This window comes from Siphateles boraxobius, unplaced genomic scaffold (assembly GCF_051911475.1).
Source record: "Siphateles boraxobius isolate OS27281-9 unplaced genomic scaffold, OSU_SipBor_1 41, whole genome shotgun sequence".
Classification (NCBI taxonomy): domain Eukaryota; kingdom Metazoa; phylum Chordata; class Actinopteri; order Cypriniformes; family Leuciscidae; genus Siphateles; species Siphateles boraxobius.
This window is the reverse complement of record NW_027509042.1, coordinates 10809960-10830218: the sequence shown is the minus strand read 5'-3', so window position 1 is coordinate 10830218 and position 20259 is coordinate 10809960. Positions and strand designations below refer to the sequence as shown.

General features: G+C 36.9%; 1 protein-coding gene across 1 annotated transcript; it reads left to right on the top strand.

The window, feature by feature from the left end:
- Positions 1-2462: 2462 nt before the first annotated feature.
- Positions 2463-19951, top strand: c1ql4b (complement component 1, q subcomponent-like 4b). The gene is made up of 3 exons (XM_077198344.1): positions 2463-2891; positions 3432-4969; positions 18304-19951. The coding sequence occupies exons 2-3, from the start codon at positions 4427-4429 to the stop codon at positions 18481-18483; spliced, it is 723 nt and encodes a 240-aa protein (XP_077054459.1). The 5' UTR covers positions 2463-2891; positions 3432-4426; the 3' UTR covers positions 18484-19951.
- The last annotated feature ends 308 nt before the right edge of the window (positions 19952-20259 follow it).

Here is a 20259-nt window from a genome sequence, read left to right as displayed (position 1 = left end):
GAGCAAAGTGTGGAGAATGTTGTCAAGGCTGGATCTGCTTTAGGGTTGTTCCCTTTGCCTGCAGAGATGACATTGTCTGAGATGTGGAGAAACTCTTCCGGCCGCACCAACATGAAGAAATGATGCTGAAGCAGAATAAAATCTTTCTCACTGACCTTGATTTTGCAGTTGCACAACTCTTCTGAGTATACTTTACTGTAACATCCTTTCATTTTGAGTTTTTCACTGTAACCTTTTTGGATTTTGCAGTTGGGTCACTGTATTTTGCAAATGGTGAATATACAGACATTCGATAGGCCTTTATTCAATATTCAGTACAATACTATACCTGCAGTGGATACAGTATACAATGTATTCACCTTACTACTGTAAGTTGTCATTACTATAATATTTTTACCTAATTGCAAAATTAGTTTACTTTGTTACAATATACTTTTTTCCTGTAACTGCATGCTTTGGATTCTGTCTTCTCAATTTTTTGATGTAGTGTCTAATGAATGATCTTTAGTGTTTATAATATTGACTCATGTGTGTATGATCTGAGAGCATTGTTTTATTTTGAGCACAGATAAAACGGTTTTGAGGCAACTGTTTGATTTTGCCAGAAGAGTCAGGTTCTGTGAATGTGGTTTGAAAATTTGGTTTTGTGTTTAAGGTTTTGAGAAAGCGAGTGATGGTTTCAAGAAATGTGTTTTAGCAATTCAGAAAAACTGTAAAATGGATATATTAACTGACTTTAAATGGATAATTATGTCATCAATATTGTAATTGCATTTAAAAAGGGAAAGGGAAGCTCAACCGTTAAATGCTTGATGTGTCCAAACCTCACTGGTTCTTGCATGTCAAGCAACATGTTTAAACTTCTGATTACCATATTTGAATCTTGAACGGATCAGTTTGAAATAGCCTAAATTAAATCTGTTCTACAGATAAAGCAACTTGAATCATAATGATTCATATGGATTTCTTTTACTATTGCTTTATAAACTTTTTGAACCATTATAGTTTTGGTGGATTGGACTTTCGAAGGGACAAAAAAATCAGGTTTTATTAAAAATGTCTTGTGGATTTGTGGTTTGAAGATGAGAGGAACAGGTAGAGGAGATACGACCACGACTGATTCTCCAGCAGTGTGAGAGATAAAACTAAAACCGTCGATGAAAGAGTGAACAAGGGCTTTAGTAAAACAGAGAAGGGCACACGATGGTGATGGAGATATAAATGATGGTGAAAGTGGGATGATGGGAAAGGAGTAAGGTGAGAGCTAAAGTGTGGGGGAGGTTGCCAGTAGCAATGTGTCTATCATTGCTAATGAGCTCTGAAGGCTAAAGAAACAGAGACACTGACAACAGACACAGCTAAACTGTCTTTCACCCTACACTGTCATTCTCTCTCCCTCTGCCAAGCTTTCTCATCCTTTCCCCCTCCCTCTGCCCCTTTTAACATCACCACAGATGAATGCAAAGAGGATTTCCATTTTTTTACCAGCCGTATAATGAACACATCTCATGCTACTTTAATTTATGTAGGCTAAGTGTACAGATGCCTAAGCAGCCATTATTAGGTAAGCTAATATAAGGATGTTGGTTCGCTATGGCAAGTGTGTTCTGCAGTGCAATCGACTCCTGCAGGACATGCAGTGAAGTGAGAAAGGGCTTAAAAAGGGGTTCAAATTTAAGACATTCAAGGTTTTTTTTATTTTTATTTTTTTTATGACTCCTCTGAGTATAGAGGAAGACAATTAAGTTACATTAACAAAATGGCCAGAGGACATGTCCATTCTCTTTGACTAGTCAAAGAATTAATGCACATTTTCTGCTCAGTTCCTGCTAATCGGTTCATGTTGAGTTTAGCCTAGGTGGATTTTGACACAAAGTGCTGTATGTATTTTTCTCTTTTAGGCTACACTTTATATTATTATTATTATTTGCATTTAAACTAGTAGGTAGGTATGAAGGTATAGGCCTACTTAAATTAAAATGCAATGCATTTAAAACTATGTATATGTGTACATTATGCACATAGACATTAATCCTCTCAACTATCACCAGACGCTTTACATTTGCTGCTGAAGTTTAATGCGTTGGGTAAGTTTAGGATAGTCGCTCTTGCAAAACTTTTGGATAATACATGTCCTGTACATACTAAACTAATATCTTAATATGTTACAATTTAGCAGTTAATTTACGTTTTTCATTTGGAATTTGATTTCCCCCATCTTCGAACCATATGGCCTAGCCCCTAGGCTAGTTAAACAGCTAATTTACTGTGGGTCCTATATTTCTAGCTGCGATCACCCCTCACTACTGCTATTAGTGACAGCATACCAGTACAACCTGACTTATTTTTATAAGTACTAATTGGGTAGACAGCAACCCTATTAGGATGCACATCTCCTCGGGAAATCGATTTCTTGATCTGCGGAGACTGGTGCGAGTGAGCGCGAGCGCGTAATTGTACGAAGGGCGGGGGAAGCGCGAGACAGACATCCCGCGGGTGGAAGCGCCTTTTCCTCACAGAAATCGAACAAGTGAGAAACTGTTGCTTCCTGTTGATATCTTAACAAAGAAATCACCATATTCGACTTTTGAATAGTAATTTGGCTACCAAATAATATTTTACAAGTGCCAGTTGTAATTTAATGATTCCCAAAGATATTAAACGATAGAAGGTGTTTAAAGTGAACTGACTTGAAGACGCTGCAAAGAAGCTGCAAAGAAGAAGACAAGAGATATTTCAAGCTGACAACAGTCTGAGTGACCGTTAAAGAAAAACCCGAAGGCGCGAGATTCTCTGACATAGCCTATTCTGAGCTGTTCGCGCACGCGAGAGAAGCTGCGCTGTCGTGCGGAGTTACTCATCAATTTTCATATTCTCTGGGAACTTATAAGGTAGGCAGAATTGTTTTGCAGTTGACATTTGTTCTTTAGAAATGTTTTACAAACTTTTAGTATACTATTCAATAGAATTTCTCAATTATTTGCCTTTTAGTTGGCATCAGAATTGAAGAAAAAATATTTCAGGAAAGAAATATTTGGTTTAATTAGCATCCTGCATTTACCATACAGAAGTTTAAAGACATTTGAGCGTAAATGGGCAAGACCTGGAAACAAGTAGCTGACACAACATTGATTGTTATCTGATTATTTAAATTAAGAAATCTGTGATAATTGATAGGCTACTATTTGTAGTTTTGTAATGTAGCTGCAAATTCTGTAATAAAGTAGTAATGACTATTAAAATTATTCATGTAAGTCACCAAGATGTCTTATGCATAAATTGTGTCTGTTTTTACTGTACAATGCTCAGTATTGAACAGAAATAAATAACCTTATTACACAATCAGCATCAGGGAATCTTTTAGGAGCTCTTAAATTATTTCATAGGTTTTCTAATTCATCTAATTTAGCTCTTTTTATGTTTCAACTCAGTGAAAAACATGACAAGATGCCAGAGGTGGTTGATCTTGGGACCTGAATGTTACTCAGCTGAAGTTTGATGAAGACCTACAGGAATTAAAAATCAACCCGAGTGCTGTGAGCCCCATTTAAAATTATATTTCACAATCCACTTACCATCCGGCTTATAAGACATTTCCAAGCGAAGCACTTAAACCTAAGCATTTGAAGGTTTAAGATAGTCACAAAAAGACAAAATAATATATAACATGGATTGTTTTTGATGAATCTGAATCACAATCACAGCTTTCTTCTGTGAGAGGAGGGGCAGAGTTTGTTTAAATGCTGCAGTGGATATGGACTTTTCTGGGAATTCTCCAGAACGCTTCTTGAACTTCTCATGGAAAAATGAGCCACACAGCTGTCACTGCAATAATCTATAAGGAGACATAACCGGCACACAGCAACCCCTGAGAAATACACATCCACATCACCTGATAGAATCTCCATCCTTGGACAAAATCGGAGACACCAAATCCCTCAAGTTGCTTATATCAGACAAGCAATATATATTTATATGACAATATAAACCTACTGGATCATCCAGAATTGCTGTTCATAGCGATAACTGCGTCCAATGGGTCTCACTCAGAAGAACGGGTACAGGTTAGAGGGCTGGCTGTTATGATTTTAATGTAGTGAATACAAGCAGAAAGGTAAAACAGCAGAAATTTAAACTTTGAAAAGGCAATGAACACAAAAATCCTTTAAGACATTGTTCCATAAAGAACATTTGATTCGTTTGTTGCTGAAGGTGGATTTTTCTTGGTTATTTCTGAGACACAAGCCACGTTTCATCGTATCTGACTCCCTCGTTAACTTTTCTATCTTACCTTAGTCCCCTTTCCTTCCCAGAGTTCATTCTGGCCGGGGCTGTTTCTTCTAAAGGGGAGGAGGACTTCCTCTCTATTGCTGCCTCACGCCTCAGCTGCAGGAAACGCGTTATTGGCGCGGCAGTGGGCGTGGCCATGGTACTGGTGTTACTGGTCGCTATTCCACTATTGGTCCACAGCACCAAACTGGGTGGTTCTGGAGGCGGAGGTACGCATTATGAGATGCTTGGAAGCTGTAAGATGGTCTGTGACTCTTTAACGCCCACAAATGAACTAACACCTGTTTCGCCTCCTCCTCACGACATCCCTGGACGCAGAGGGGGAGGCAAGTCAGGTTTTCGCGGAAACCAAGGCCTACCAGGCCCCACAGGCCCACGTGGGCCACCTGGAGAACCAGGTAAACCAGGTCCGCCTGGACCTCCAGGTCCAGGTCCGGGGGGATACATCCCATCCTTCTACAGCCCCAAAATAGCCTTCTATGCTGGTCTGCGCAAACAGCATGAGGGGAGCGAAGTACTCAAGTTTGATGATGTGGTGACAAATGTAGGGAATTACTATGAGCCTACTACAGGAAAATTCACCTGCCCTCTTCCTGGAATCTACTTCTTCACCTATCACGTCCTCATGAGGGGCGGAGATGGAACTAGCATGTGGGCCGACCTCAAGAAGAATGGACAGGTAGATGTCTCTCACTCTCTTTCTCTCTCTCTCTTTCTGTGTGTGTGTGTGTGTGTGTGTGTGTGTGTGTGTGTGTGTGTGTGTGTGTGTGTGTGTGTGTGTGTGTGTGTGTGTGTGTGTGTGTGTGTGTGTGTGTGTGTGTGTGTGCCATTTAGAGCTGAATTGAGGATGCCTTTTAAATTCAAATTCATCTCCTGAATCAAACTTTGGCTTGACAAACCCTGTTTCAAAGTTTAAAAAGATGTCTACAGAGAGATAGAATAATAGATAGTTAGAATGATAGATGGAATGACAGAATGATATATAGACAGGCAGACAGATGTATTGCCATAACCAGAATTAGATAATCAGACATAGATAGATAGATATATAGATAGATAGATAGATAGATAGATAGATAGATAGATAGATAGATAGATAGATAGATAGATAGATAGATAGATAGATAGGGTTGATTTTGTGGACCAGTGTAAATTCTTCCTTTACCAGAACCCCTGTGTTGAATCCAGTAAATTCCTCTTCCTGTCATTCCAATTTAAGTTTCTGTGGGCCATGTCCAATTCAAATTCAAATTCCAACTCATGTAAAGAGACCAAATTCTTAGTGTTGCATATCCCTGGTGAAAACAGCATTTGGATTAACTCTACCCAAAAGCAGAGTTTGCTAACTAAGTTTTTAGAGGCACTTTAACTAGACAAAGGTCAGACGTGAATAAACTTTATTAAAAACAAGAGTCTGATTTGACTGAAATATCAAACAAATATTAGATTTACAGAGGTAGGGATTAAGGAATACGTTTAACATTCAAATAGGATCCAGTAAGGCAGCTATTCAATTATTCAGTAGTCATTTTGTCTGTCTATCACTTTTAGCCTTACTGAAGATACCTACAGTGGGAAAAAGGACAATGCAAACATTAAACAATAAAAAAATAAGAAAATTAAGACTTACAAAGAGCATAATATATCAAATGGGTTGAAATGTGATTTGAGATGTGCCTTTTATTGAGAAGTCATTTTGGGTCTGTTTAATATAGCTTTTAAATCAATATATTTTGCGTATTCCGAAACAACATTAGTTTAACCGTTTTCAATGAAAACAGGACATTCGTAACGCACAAACAAGCAAACATTGTTTCTTTGTCTCTCTCTGGAGTGGAACGAAATGCAACAGCTGGAGACAGTTCTCACAGGACCCGTGGATTTAGAATAAATGGAAAAAGTGAAGGGAGAAAAAACCTCTCCATCTGGTGAAACATGACACGGATCTGGGATTCAGGCTCTCTCAACTCAACCGCTCAGTTTTGATTTTTAGTAGTGGAACAGAAAGCGGGGATTATCCAAGAGATATATAAAAAATTCCCTTGGCAACACTTGTTTACATACACACTGTGTCTCCTTCTTTCTCACACACACACACAGACACATGGTTTTGTGACAGATATATCAGACAGGAAGTGATGAAAACCCTTTAATGAGTCTGTAGCAATCTGTCAGCTTCCCTTCAACACATAGCCATTAACATGACATAACACCTGCTATTAATGCCTCATGTCTGTTCATCATATATGATCCAGCACAAAAGAAAATGACTAAAGAAAACTGGTATCTGTGAGATAGGAGGTGGAACTGGTTATTTTCAGAAGTATATGAGCCATCTCTGCTAAATATATTGATTCAAATGCACAAGCTCTGCATGTAAAGCCTATCCCAGAATCACATTTTAAGCCAGAGAATTAATTTTTTTTTTAAATGATGAAAAGAAAAAAATCATTTTTACATTGGTCCAATAGAATCAACAGTAAAGCGAAAAACCACCTCTGCACTAAACATCAAATTAGTGTTTGTCATACTGTAAAAATGTTTTTGTTAGGTAACCTTATTGCATTCCAGGAAACATCTAAATTAACTGGTTAAATTTACATTAAAAATATTACATTAATATTATAATTTAACTAAATAAACCAAAATACATTGGTTAACAAATGAAAATATTTTTTTTCTGTTCAGATGGAAATCTCATTGAAAAAACTAATTAAACTTGTTTAATTTAGTCGACTGTTATAGCAGATCAAGTGACCTGAATTGACATTACTTAATAATAGCAACATTAATACAGCATCAAATTTTTTAATTCTGTAATGGACTGATAAAACAGTCTATCTGTTACATGACATAGAGGAGCAGGTTGTCTCTGCTACTCGTATAAAACATTGTATTGCTAAATATACAATAGCATTTGTGCTGTGGCCCATAACCGGGCTTGGGGATTCAACACAGCCTCCATTAAGTGGAGGACAAGATGCAGAAAATGAGAAGATGAGGAGAGTAAGCTTAGGCAGTGTATGGCATGCATGTTGTATTGCATATATTGTCATTCCAGTGATCTCCTCTTGTGTTAAATCATTCATGTCTTTAAGATGAGATTCCCTCTTTTCCACCTGGGCCACACACACACACACACACAGCCACACTCTGCCACTCAGCCAATCTCTGCCCTTCAATTAATTATCTCGCCCCTTTGCTAAATTATTTAACCCATCTCAAGGTCCTCTCAAAGCATTCTCATAAACATACACAACCGCGCCAACATAAGTATGGATTGCTCTTAAAGGGATAGATAGTTCACCCAAAAATTATTATTCTGTCCGTATTTACTCACCCTCATGTTGTTACAACCTCGTAAGACCTTCGTTCATCTTCGGAACACGAATTAAGATATTTTTGATTAAATCTGAGAGCTGGATCTCTCCTCCATAGGCTTCTTAAGGGATTGAAGCTTGCCAGCCCCGAAAAGTTATTAAAGACATCGTTAAAATAGTCCAAGTGACTACAGTGACTCAATCTTAAGTTTATCAAACGACGAGAATTTTTGTGCGCAAAAAAGAAATAAATAACGACTTTATTTCAAATATTCGTTTCCTTCTCTAAGGGCCTCGAAACAGCTCATTAGTGATATAGCGCAGTTCTTCTGTTGTTGTACGTCACACGTATAACACACATGACCAGCGTCGGCCAATAGTGAGCCTACGTGTGACGTAGCACTGCGCTGTCACACTACGTTAACTGACTAGAGGCCCAACAAGAAGGAAATGAATAGTTGAAATAAAGTCGTTATTTTTTTTTTTTTTTGCGCACAAAAAGTATTTTTGTCGCTTGGACTATTTTAACGATGTCTTTAATAACTTTTCGGGGCTGGCAAGTTTCAATCCCTTAGAAGCCTATGGAGGAGTGATCCAGCTCTCAGATTTCATCAAAAATATTTTAATTCGTGCTCTGAAGATGAACGAAGGTTTTACAGGGTTGGAACAACATGAGGGTGAGTAAATACTGACAGAATTTTCTTTTTTGGGGGAACTAACCCTTTAAAGGGATCACCCAAAAATGTATTGTATAGTTGTAAAATAGATAGAATACATATTTTAAATATTATTTCTCAGCTAAAACAACAGTGACATGGGCAGGTTTTTTGTCCACACAATTGCCAATCAATGGGGTTCAATGGTGTATTGGGCCTCACTGACTTTAAGTTTATTGACAAAAAATATTTCTTTGTTCCAAAGAGGAAAGAAAGGCATATAAGTTTTGATTGACATGAGGGTGAGTATAAAAGGATGACAGAATTTTCATTTTAGAGTGTAAACTGTTGGAAAACCTGCTCATGTCACTGTTGTTTTAGGTGAAAAACTATATTTATTATAACTATTTTAAATTGAAATAGCAAAGTGAAAAAGGCAACGGATAAACCTAAAAGTGTGAGCCCACCCAGATGAGGAAGGTGTGCGATGGGAGGCGGTAGCCTAAGATGGTGTGGGATGATAGAGAGATGAACGGAGGAGAGGAAGATGGATGGCTAATCAGAGGAGAGCCGACAGAGAGGTCGGGGGAGAGTGTTACTGCGAGGCCAGAGACACAGACAGCATCAGATCAGTGTAAGTAAGATAGATGAGCAAAACGACAGAAAGTGTGAGCGGCGCGTGTGAGAGAGAGAGTGAGAACGAGAAATGATTACTGACCTCATTGCAGGTCAAAGACTTGCACAAGCGGTAACTACAAACATAGTCTATACATGGTTCCCACGGGTCCTTGAATCCTTGAAAGTTTGTGAATCTGAAATATTTTTTTCAAGGCCCTGGAAAGTTTTTGAAAATAAACATTCATAGATGCAGGTCCTTGAAAGTGCTTGAATTTATTTTGTGCAATAGGTTTTCTATAAAAAATGCCATTTTATGCCCTTTATGCTAATGTGTTATTTCGCCAACACTTCTTGGCTTGCTTGATTTACCTTAGTTACGCGCATTTATGCATTATGTTAAGTGTTTCCTGCGTGAAGTGCCTTGTGTTGTACGTTGCAATGACGCGCGCACACGAATCTACTACGCGCGCACGAAACTACTACGATGGCACCTCAACGTTTCACAGAAACACCGTGAAACATTGCAAAAACTATGGGATGAATATAGTATCAAAATGATTAACACGTGCAAGCACACTTAACAATGAACTTGATACATGTTGCAGAAATGTTTTATCCATGCCTTTAAACTTGCGTGTGCAAAATTCAAAATTGAATGAATGTGTAGCAATTTGTAGCCTACAAATACAGACATTTTTGTGAATACAAATGTTTTCTTTTGTATTAGTGTATCATAATTTGTGCATGCAACAAAGATGATGTGCATGTGTGGATCAGGTGACGCGCGTGCATTCATTGAGGTCTTTTCTGAGTCGATCTCATTTGATTCATTTGGATTTTTGAGACTTTCTTTTCGCTGTTTTTAAGCATTTCACAACCCAAACACAAACAACTACAAATGAATAGGCCTGGTACTAATTATTAATGTGTGCACAACTACCCATTTATTTGACAAATTCACAAATGTGCGTCGCTACATTTAAACGAATACAATAGCCTACAACTTTTGTGTGTGCAAAATCCAGAATCACATGAATGTGCAGCATTTTGTACAAATAGAGACATAGTTGTTAATACAAAACCTCAATTTTGTATTAATGTAGGCCAGCATTTGTGCATACAACAAGTAAGATGTGCATTTGTGGATGAGGTGACACGCGTGCATTCATTGAGTCGTTTCTGAGTCGATCCTATTTGATTCATTTGGATTTTGAGACTTTCATTTCGCCGGTTTCGCCTTTTGTAATGGTTTTCTATGTGAGCTGTTCATAATCTGATTGCCTCTATAAAGTATGCTTTATTAATAAGGTAGTAGGCCTTTATTGTGTACTTAATTTGGTGCTTCAATTTAATATCACTCACATTATTTATGCGTTTTAAATGGGGATTAGGCTACGCTGCCGTTGTCTGTTTTAGCAGAATACTAGTGGTAGCAGGTTTTCTCAGACAGTGTGTGTGGATCGTGCAAGTTGTACAAATTGCGAAATGAAAGTCTCAAAATCCAAATGAATCAAATAGGATCGACTCAGAAACGACTCAATGAATGCACGCGTGTCAAATTGTTGTACAAGTTGTACAAATTGCTACACATTCATTCAATTTTGAATTTTGCACACGCAAGTTTAAAGGCATGGATAAAACATTTTTGCAACATGCATCAAGTTCATTGATAAGTGTGCTTGCACGTGTTAATCATTTTGATACTTAATCCCATAAAAAACAGGCTGAAACCGCTGAAACGTGATGCCTGGAAAATGCAAGTTTCAAGATATTATGTTTTATAATGATCTGCATTATGTTGTGATGATATATTTTAAATGCTTACTTACGAACCGAAATGGGTTGAGTATAGTCCTATTCGGACGGTAATGGTTAATCATGGGGTCGTAAGGTATTTTCATCATTTAGTGGTTGGTCTGTGATTTTATTGCCGTCCGAATCCATAATATCAGTGTTTTTCTACCACCACCCGCGTCATTTATTTTTATTTTATTTTTATGAACTCCAAGGTCGTGTGGAGGTTTAATTGCCATCCGAATCCACATCTCGAGTTTACAAGAAGAGATCCCTTAAAAAAAATCACTGTTTAAATCCTTTTTTATCTCTGCCGATCGCCATATGTAGCTACGATAACTGTTGAGCTACCTGCTGGAATGCTGGAAAGTATTTACAAGAAATAGATTTAATAACCCGCTCCACCTCAGTGAACAAAAAGGAGAAAGAGAAAAAAGCATGTAAACATATGAAATGGGCCGTAATTGTGACAGCAATATATGTTCCAATTTTAAAATATGTATGCTATATGCACAATGTAAAAAATACAAACCATGCAAGAGGCTGCATTAACTAGTTAACCTTATTTCCATTTTTATAAGAATATTTCGAATGTGGCATACGCGTGTCTAGCTTCCTATTTTTATAAATGAGCAGTGTTGGGGAAAGTTACTTTTAAAAGTAATGCATTACAATATTGCGTTACTCCCCAAAAAAGTAACTAAGTACGTTACTTAGTTACTTTTTATGGAAAGTAATGCGTTACATTACTTTTGCGTTACTTTTTCTCACCTGCATGTGCTTGTTTGTTTGTTTTTTAATAACAGCTAAAACAATCTATTTTTGCCAATTGTTAAGGCCCTTTCACATCAAAAGTTAAATGAATAAGCCTAAGGCTGAAGGAAATGCATATTTACTACTGTACAGTAGAGGGCGCCGCTCAAACAAACCTTTCAGCTGCTGCTGTTCTTGATTAAATAACAATAGGATACAGGAGAAGGAAGTTCAACACTCTTATTTCTAAACCTAATCTAAAGTCATTTTTGCTTATTAGTATGGTTGAATTAGATCATTGTAGGTCAGCAGCAAAGACATTGGTTAATAAAGTGAGATTAAATACATAAAGTATATTTGTGTAATTTAACATAATTAATTATAAAACTTTTGCGCAAAATTCTGATATTGCATTTGACTGTTTTTATTCATTTTGAGGAATACTGAATATTTTTGTGCAAGTGAGATGAGTAAATGCATGTTCAATGCAAATGCACACAACACCTCATTTTATTTCTCTCAACATGGGGACAGGAGAGCTGTCAGTCAATAAATGTGAAAAAGTAACTAGCGTTACTTATTTGAAAAAGTAACTCAGATATTTTGTTGTAAATTGAAAAAGTAATGCGTTACTTTACTAGTTACTTGAAAAAGTAATCTGATTACATAACTCAAGTTACTTGTAATAAGTTACCCCCAACACTGTAAATGAGAATTAAATAATACATTATTTTATTAAATAAAATACAAATTTATTCGTCTTATTCCAAGCATATGACATTTTATTTACAGCAGACAGTCATGTGACTGACCACGTGAGCAGCGCTTTCGTGTGTTCGTGGACTTCCAAAACTCACTCTTCCACGTCTATAAATCGCCATCCGAATGTTTTATCACTGAGGTGCCATGCATAATGAAAATTTGTTTTTACAGACGTCCACAACACATGAGAAACAATTAACGTCTGAATAGGGCTTGTACATTGTTTTCAATAAACATTAAACATTTGTGATAGTCTGTTGCCCAAATATGTTATGTAATATTGAATTGCTTTGCATGTTAAAGGCACACTATGCAGGATTTCTGTTTTTATCAAACAGCGACCCCTAGAGTCGCTGTAGAGTACTTTTAACGTTACTGTCGTAAATACCACTCACGCAGAGCGTATCTGCACTCACAGCCTATCATGGGCGTACAAAATTACCACTACTAAGTTAGTTTTATGAAAGTAGGAATCTGTCGCTTGGGCGAAAAGCATGAGATTTAGACATTTAGGCTATGGGGTTCCATTTAGCTTTGGTTTGTTGCCTGTTAGCTACATCTGCCCATAGTTAGCTTCTACTAAACAGCAAAAATAATGACCTAGACATATGACTGTGTACTAGGAGCAAAGAGTTCACTTACCAGTCTAATAATAAAGTTGAGAGAAGAGAATCGGTTTTACATCCAGCTTCTTCTTTCAACCTGCGCCAACGAGTAAACTCCTTTCCAAGATCGACTCTTGTTTTTCCTCGAGCATGATCCCTCTCGCGTTTTCTCTTTGTTGCCTCCGCAGACGCAGTTTTAAATTTTTTCCTTGCCTCAGCCATGGCCAGGAGTCGAGTAGGCGGAAAAATAGTGGCAAAAGCCTTAGGTCCATGAGTATATCAGAGCCTGTGGTCACGTGACGGTCGTAAAGCGAAACATTCTCCAGGCATTCTCCAGGTCACATGACCTGGCCAAAGACGGTGCGCCTTCTGCAAACTTACATAGGCGGTATTTCAAGAGGGCAGCCCCGCTCGGAGCATTGATAGTGTCGAGCGCTATATATTGGCCTGAGGAATCATTTAAAATAATTCATATGCATCAACTCTTTAGGTCACAAAGTCCGCGGTGTGCCTTTAAGATAATATAAACCCATGAGGCAAGGAAAACTTAAAAGCATATTCATATATCTTAAAGGTGTATTGTGTAATATTTAGGAGGATCTGTTGACAGAAATGCATTATCATATACATAACTATATTTTCGGAGGTGTATATAGACCTTACATATTGAAATGTTGCTTTTATTACCATAGACTGAGCCTTTTCTATCTACACACACCACGGGTCCCCTTACATTGAAATATCAATTTTGCGCCACCATGTTTCTATAGGAGCCCTAAACAGATAAATGCGTTTTGTCACTATGTTGTTCTTCATGCAAAGAAGCTGCTAAAGTCAGCGAATAGAACACTGACACAATGATGAACAAGTAACAATAATATTCGCAATAACATATCATTTTACCTAATTATTAAGTAAACAATCTCTTCATTTATCTTTGTCTCAGACAACCATAACTTCTGTTGGTTGCAATTCGCAACCTCACCACTAGATGCCGCTAAACATTACACAGTGCACCTTTAAAACTTCTGGTTACATGAGCCTAAGCTCTTTTCAATAAATTCCATGCAAAAGTTAATATACCGAATATTCTTCAGTTTTATGCAAAACAGAAATACGACAAATAGAATAACAGATCTCTGTCATATGGCCCCAAAAAAAGAGCTTTTTTGCATAGTAGTTTGACACAACTAACTGTAACGATGTATCTTACAAGATGTAACTTTGCTCTCACTTGAAATGTGTCCCTACATTAAGTCCTTGAATTTGAGGGTATTGGACCTGGAAAGTCCTTGAAAGGTCCTTGAATTTGAAGTTATCCAAGGTGTGGGAACCCTGTCTATGAACTTCTATCTAAAACAGGTAGATTCCAACGCACTTTGAGACAAGCAAAAATCTGCGGCCTGTAACTGCAGCGAGATCATGGCAGTTAGTTTTATTTTTAGAGAACTGAATATTAATGTATTTATGAAATGCCACTTATTAGTTGAAGTTTGGCTCCTCGTGGCAGGAATAGATTGCATGGGGCTGAATAAGAAACGAAAACAGCATCATGAGGGGTGCAGTAGGGAGCTCAACATCCACAAATTAATGTCACTCAAGCAGAATACCCAGCCAATTTGCTTCTCATTACAAATTCAATTAATTAAATAAGTAATTGATTCTTGGCTATGTAAACATGTCTCTTCTCATCCCACAGTATGACTGTCATTATACTTTAGGTTCAACTTTAGCACTTCACCTCCCTGCCACATTTGAAAACCTCTCTCTCTCTGTGGTCTCGTCAGAGTAGCGCAGCACTAATTACGGTGGGATGCAGAGAAATTGTTAGAAAAGCTTCAAACATCCTGTCAATTACACAGCAGCTAATGAGTTTACATCCTCCAATTAATTAATTAATATAGTTAATGAGGTAATCCCAAAGTACCTTGACAGGCTTTTGCAACTGTTGCAATAGACACTTGTACACCCGTTTTCCCTGTATATTTGGACTTTCTCTGCACCTGTTTTCTCCTTTCATATCTCTATCTCTCATTTCCTGTGCTTTCACTGCCCTTTGAATGGCCAAAGGTCGGTCTCAAACAAACTCTGAGATTAACATCAGTGTGTGTTTATAAGAGGCCCATTCAGGAGAGAACATACACACATATGCATGAACCTGCTGCTCCAAGGCATTATTCTCAAGAACAGCTCTTTTTACCATTCTTTTTTTACCAAGGGCATACTGAAACACACACTTGAGGCATTTAACCTTGAAGCAGGATGGGGAAAGGAGATGGACAGGAAAAAATAATTATGAGATTCTGCTCGGAAATTATGGTAAATTTGTTAGGACTGTTTAGGAGGAAGCAATTTTGTACTTATATTTGGCACATTAAATTAGTTCTTTTCATTCATCTCTTGTTTTATCTCATGGATGTAGCAGTGTCACCCATTGCCCACACCAGGTTGGCAATCTAACAAAGACTGTTTGCACAAAGACTTGCACAAATGTAACTCTATATTGTCTGACAACATAAGAGATAGAAAAGAAGAAAGACTGAATGTAGTCTATTCTTCATATCCACTTTTGATTATGTCACAAAACTGGTCTTTCTCAGTTCCCCTGTTTTACATTTTACGAATTAGTGAAATAAAAAACACTTGCATCAGTCGGGAGCCCATGCAGTCATATAACCAATTAGCCTATTAAATGTTACTCAGAAACAGGGGATTTGTATGAATACAAAATTACAGGAGATAAATGGTTCATTCATGAATTCATAAATCACAATGTTAACCTTTAGCAACAGAACATGATCTGTTACACTATGTCCTCTATTTGAGAGGACATTCTAAAATATTAATTATTATTATTGTTGTTATTATTATAGTTATAATTATCATTATTATTTGATAATAATTTTACTTAGTCATGAAACTTTATGAATATTATATACAGCACAACTGTACTGGGTAAAACCCACAGGGTTTTGTTTTTTACAGAAATGCCTTAAATAGGCTACATGTTTGTACTTTTATGAATAGACAAACAAATAAAATCCAAAGTAACATTATTTTAAAACATAAACTGGATTGAAAAGTAGCCTTAGCCACGTGTCATGTTTATTTATTTATTTTTTTGGCTTTCATGAAAGTCAAGTAAATTGCATTCACAACCAAATAAAATAAATTACGTTTACAACCAATGCGTTGTGTGCATTTCTGTGTAGGCTATTATTTTATTTGGCTCTTTAATTTATTTAACGAATAGCCTATGTTTACTTTATCATCACTCTTTTCTGTCAGAAGCTGTTTGTATAGGCCTAGTCTAAACCGAAGACCTTTAATCTGATAACGGGTCCTTGAAATCACTAGGGGAAAACAGCACAGTGCACATTTAATAAAACACAACGTCCATTTCGTTTAGACGTTTGTTACCAGCTAGCTATATCTCTGTATATCTCTCTCACACACATACACACACACTCGTGCGCGCGCGCACAGCCAGATAATAGTTAGTGACTCCATTTGACCGGTGGTCGGTGCGAAGCTCCGTTTATTGTGATACAGTGGAGTTATTGAGGAGTGGGTCCCATTAGGAGCAACAGCCGAGCCACAGCGCCGGGCAATTACCGAGCCAGCGAAGCCCCGACGCAGACCCAGGCCTCCCGCGGGACCTGCCACCTCGAGCCGTTAATCAATCCGATTTAGACTGGACAGGGACACGCGCCAACACGAGACGCGCAGTGGAGACACGCGCGTGACCTGCATTTTTATTACGATTCCAGCAGAAAAAGATGGATAGATGGTGCAAGGAATGAACAGATAGGGGGGAAGAGGTGGAGGGAAAAGAAAGATGAGGGGAAAGACAGGGATAATTAATGAGTAGATGTGAGAAGAATTAAGCACAAACTCAAGAAAATGTCGATCACTTGAAGACACGACTGAAATATATTTGAAAAACATTATTCTTCAAAAGTACCAAGTGTACCATACTCTAGAATTAAAAAGATAAATATTTTATAGATTGTTTTATGGTAGCAGAGCGTGATAGTGAGAAGTAGCCTATAGGCTAGTTATATTAATCTGAATTACTAGTCATTAATTATACATATGAATGGAAATATTAATTAAGCTTTGGTTCTTATACTAAGATCATGCATTAATTAGCAGTGCAAAAATTAGGCCGTGTTTGAAGCTTTGGGCATTAATAATGGTTTTGACCTGAATGATTTCAGACAAATGTGTTGATTTTAATGTTGACATTCAAAAAAGAATGACCTGTTAGTGCTTTTGGTTATATTTTATTTTAAGGAGTACTAAGTAATAATAATTAACTTCATGTAGCCTACTTACTATGGGGTCAGGGTTGGGATTAGGTTGTGGTTTAGGTTAGTTGCATGTAATTAGCACAATTCTATAGCAACGACTTACATTGTACTTATTCCCAAAAGTACTGAGCAATATTAATTAACTACATGTACTTACAATAGAGTTAGGATTAGGTTTTGGTTTAGGATTAGTTACTTGTAATTACACATAATTTACTGTTATTACTAAGTACATGTAGCAATGTGTAATTATGTCACCATAAAATAAAGTGTGACCACAAATAACATTACATGAGTTTAACAAATGTATACATTTGTGCATGACTGAAGACATCAGTGTTTAACAGCCTTTCCAATAAATTACACACCACACACATACAATACAGATCAATAAGCCTTATTCCCTTGGACCTTGGTCTGTCTTGGTCTTTCGTTCTATCTGTATATCCTACTGGAGACGAGAAATCATAAGACAGGAGGGTAAGAGAGAGAAAGAGAGCCATGTTTACAGAGAGATTAAAGGATTTAAAGGGGAAGTGTAGACTGCTGTGATATTATAAAATTAAAGCTTTAGAGCTTAAATGCAAATAACATAAATGCACTCGATGACATCACAACATTTATTTCCATCAAAAGGTGCATACGTGTTTGGTCAAGATCTTGTTTTGACAATGCAAGAGTCCAACACTCTGTAAAGTTTCTTCCAGCACATCCCAAATACTTTCAATGAATTTAAGGTCTGGAGTCAGAGGTGCCAATTCATGTGTGAAAATGATTCTTCCTGCTCCCTCTCATCCACTCTTTCACAGTTTTAGCCTGATGAATCTTGACGTTGTCATCCTGGAATATGGCCATGATGTGTCTTCCTACATGGTTGTTTAAGAAATGAAAAGCAACACACTCCATCAATTAGGATAAGAATAACAGTTGCCAGACATATAACATGCTAGAGGCATAATAATCACTGCATTAATGATCCAATATAGACTCTTAAGTGTTTGCCTATAATCCAAACAGGATTTATTTGTTGTGTATGTTGTCCTCCTGATTGTTGTTCCTTCAGGCACACTGAAGAAGGCACGTGCCGAAACGCGTTTGTGCAAATAAAACAATTTATGCATAGTGCGGCCTCTTTCCTGTTTATATGTTCCTTTTATCCAACATTAAAACCATTATTCTCTCTCTCTTTCAGGTGAGGGCCAGTGCGATCGCTCAGGACGCAGATCAGAATTATGACTACGCCTCTAACAGTGTGATTCTGCATTTAGATGTGGGAGATGAGGTCTGTGTGCAGCTGGATGGTGGAAAAGTACATGGAGGAAACACCAACAAATATAGCACATTCAGCGGCTTTCTCATCTACCCTGACTAACAAATATACAAACATTAAAAAAAAAATATACAAACATACAAAAACCAAAATACAATATCACATATTTAACTCCCTCACATCAGACTGATTGATAAACAAAAACACTTGATTCATGTGATACAACACTTGATATAACATCAAGAGGAAACATTGTAAAATTAACTTTAAGGCTGAAAGTATACTTTCCGATTATATAAAGTCATCAGCATTGACAACCTATTTAATTTAATTCTAAGGAAAACAGTATTTTCAATGAGGGGAAAAAAGGCCGGAAATTGATTTTATCCGCTGGTTATTGATTGGATTGTAAAAAGAGGTCTCTCTGTGACAGGTGTACAATCTAAAGATGAAAAAAAAGCTTACTAAATGTAATTTAAAGTAGGAAAAAACAGCCAATGAATTATGACAACATGCATTCTCTGAAAACAAATCTTAATAGTTGAGAACTTTATTCTTTTTCATTGTAACCAATTCAACTATATACAGACAAAAAATGTTTTTTCCAAAGTAAATATTACTTTTCTCATTTCGCAAGCCGAGCAAGTTATGTTTTAATGAAAGATTACGTTGACAAACATGCTTTTTCTTTGGAATATTGTGCACAGATGAATCAATCACTAAAACAGCATGACTGTGTATTAAGAAAGTAAATAGGGGTCAGCTTCGATGTGGTCATGGTGTATTTACTACTTTTTCATTTATTTTACTTTTTAACTTGAAATATACTGGGGCTTAGTTGTTTTATTTTGAGCCCAACAATGGTAAACAGTATGTTTATTAAGTTGATTTTTTTATTTTAGATAATGTTATGCTACAGTATGCCTTTTAAAATCATGTGTGCAAAGCTCATCCAGATCCATATATCATTAAGCTGAAAAATAGAAAACTACCTTTAAGGATTACTTCATTATTTTTGTTGCATTTTACTATTTCTCCATCCTCATCATGTGTATGTGTGTGCGTAACTTGGAAAAGGTTGTATGTTGTATGCATTCCATGGCATGGAAACTCTATGTTTTTAACCTCTATGTCTACTAAGTATGTACACAGTGTTTATACTGGAGAAATTTTGAGACTATTGTGAAATTATAGATATATATATATATGAATTACTCACTCTCTGTATAATGGCATAAAACATCCTGTAGAGTCAGTTGTTAGTAAACATTTACAGTAAAAGTGACCTGATCCGTGTGTGTGTGTGTGTGTGTGTGTGTGTGTGTGTGTGTGTGTGTGTGTGTGTGTGTGTGTGTGTGTGTGTGTGTGTGTGTGTGTGTCCGCATGTATCAGCAATTTAAGTTTTTAAGTGTGTGTCCTTATCAATAAAAAGTGTTTGAAATTTGCTTCTAAATATTTGACTTGTAGATTGACTGCTGTTGTAAAGCTTGCTGTGTGTAATTAACAATTATTGCAGACTTTTATTCTGGCATGTTAAAGAGTACATGCTGTAAATAAAAAATAAACACTTTCGCGTCAGTCTTTATTTCTGAGTATAAAACTCATTAAATTGACAACTAATTGCTTTCCATTTTTAATTAAAACTGGACTTTTTATGTTCTAGTTAATTTCATTTGAGTTTGTGTATTTGTAGCCTAGGCTACTGAATGCCAGGAAAGCCACTTCACTAACCAACACATAATCAATAAATGTCTCCCCCAATTTGAAACTGAGCTCCTACTCCTAGAACATGTAAGGTAGCAATACAGTTAAAATAGATTTAAATCGCAAACAAAATTAGCTTTCTTTCCTTCTCTCACACACAAAAGCACCACTAAT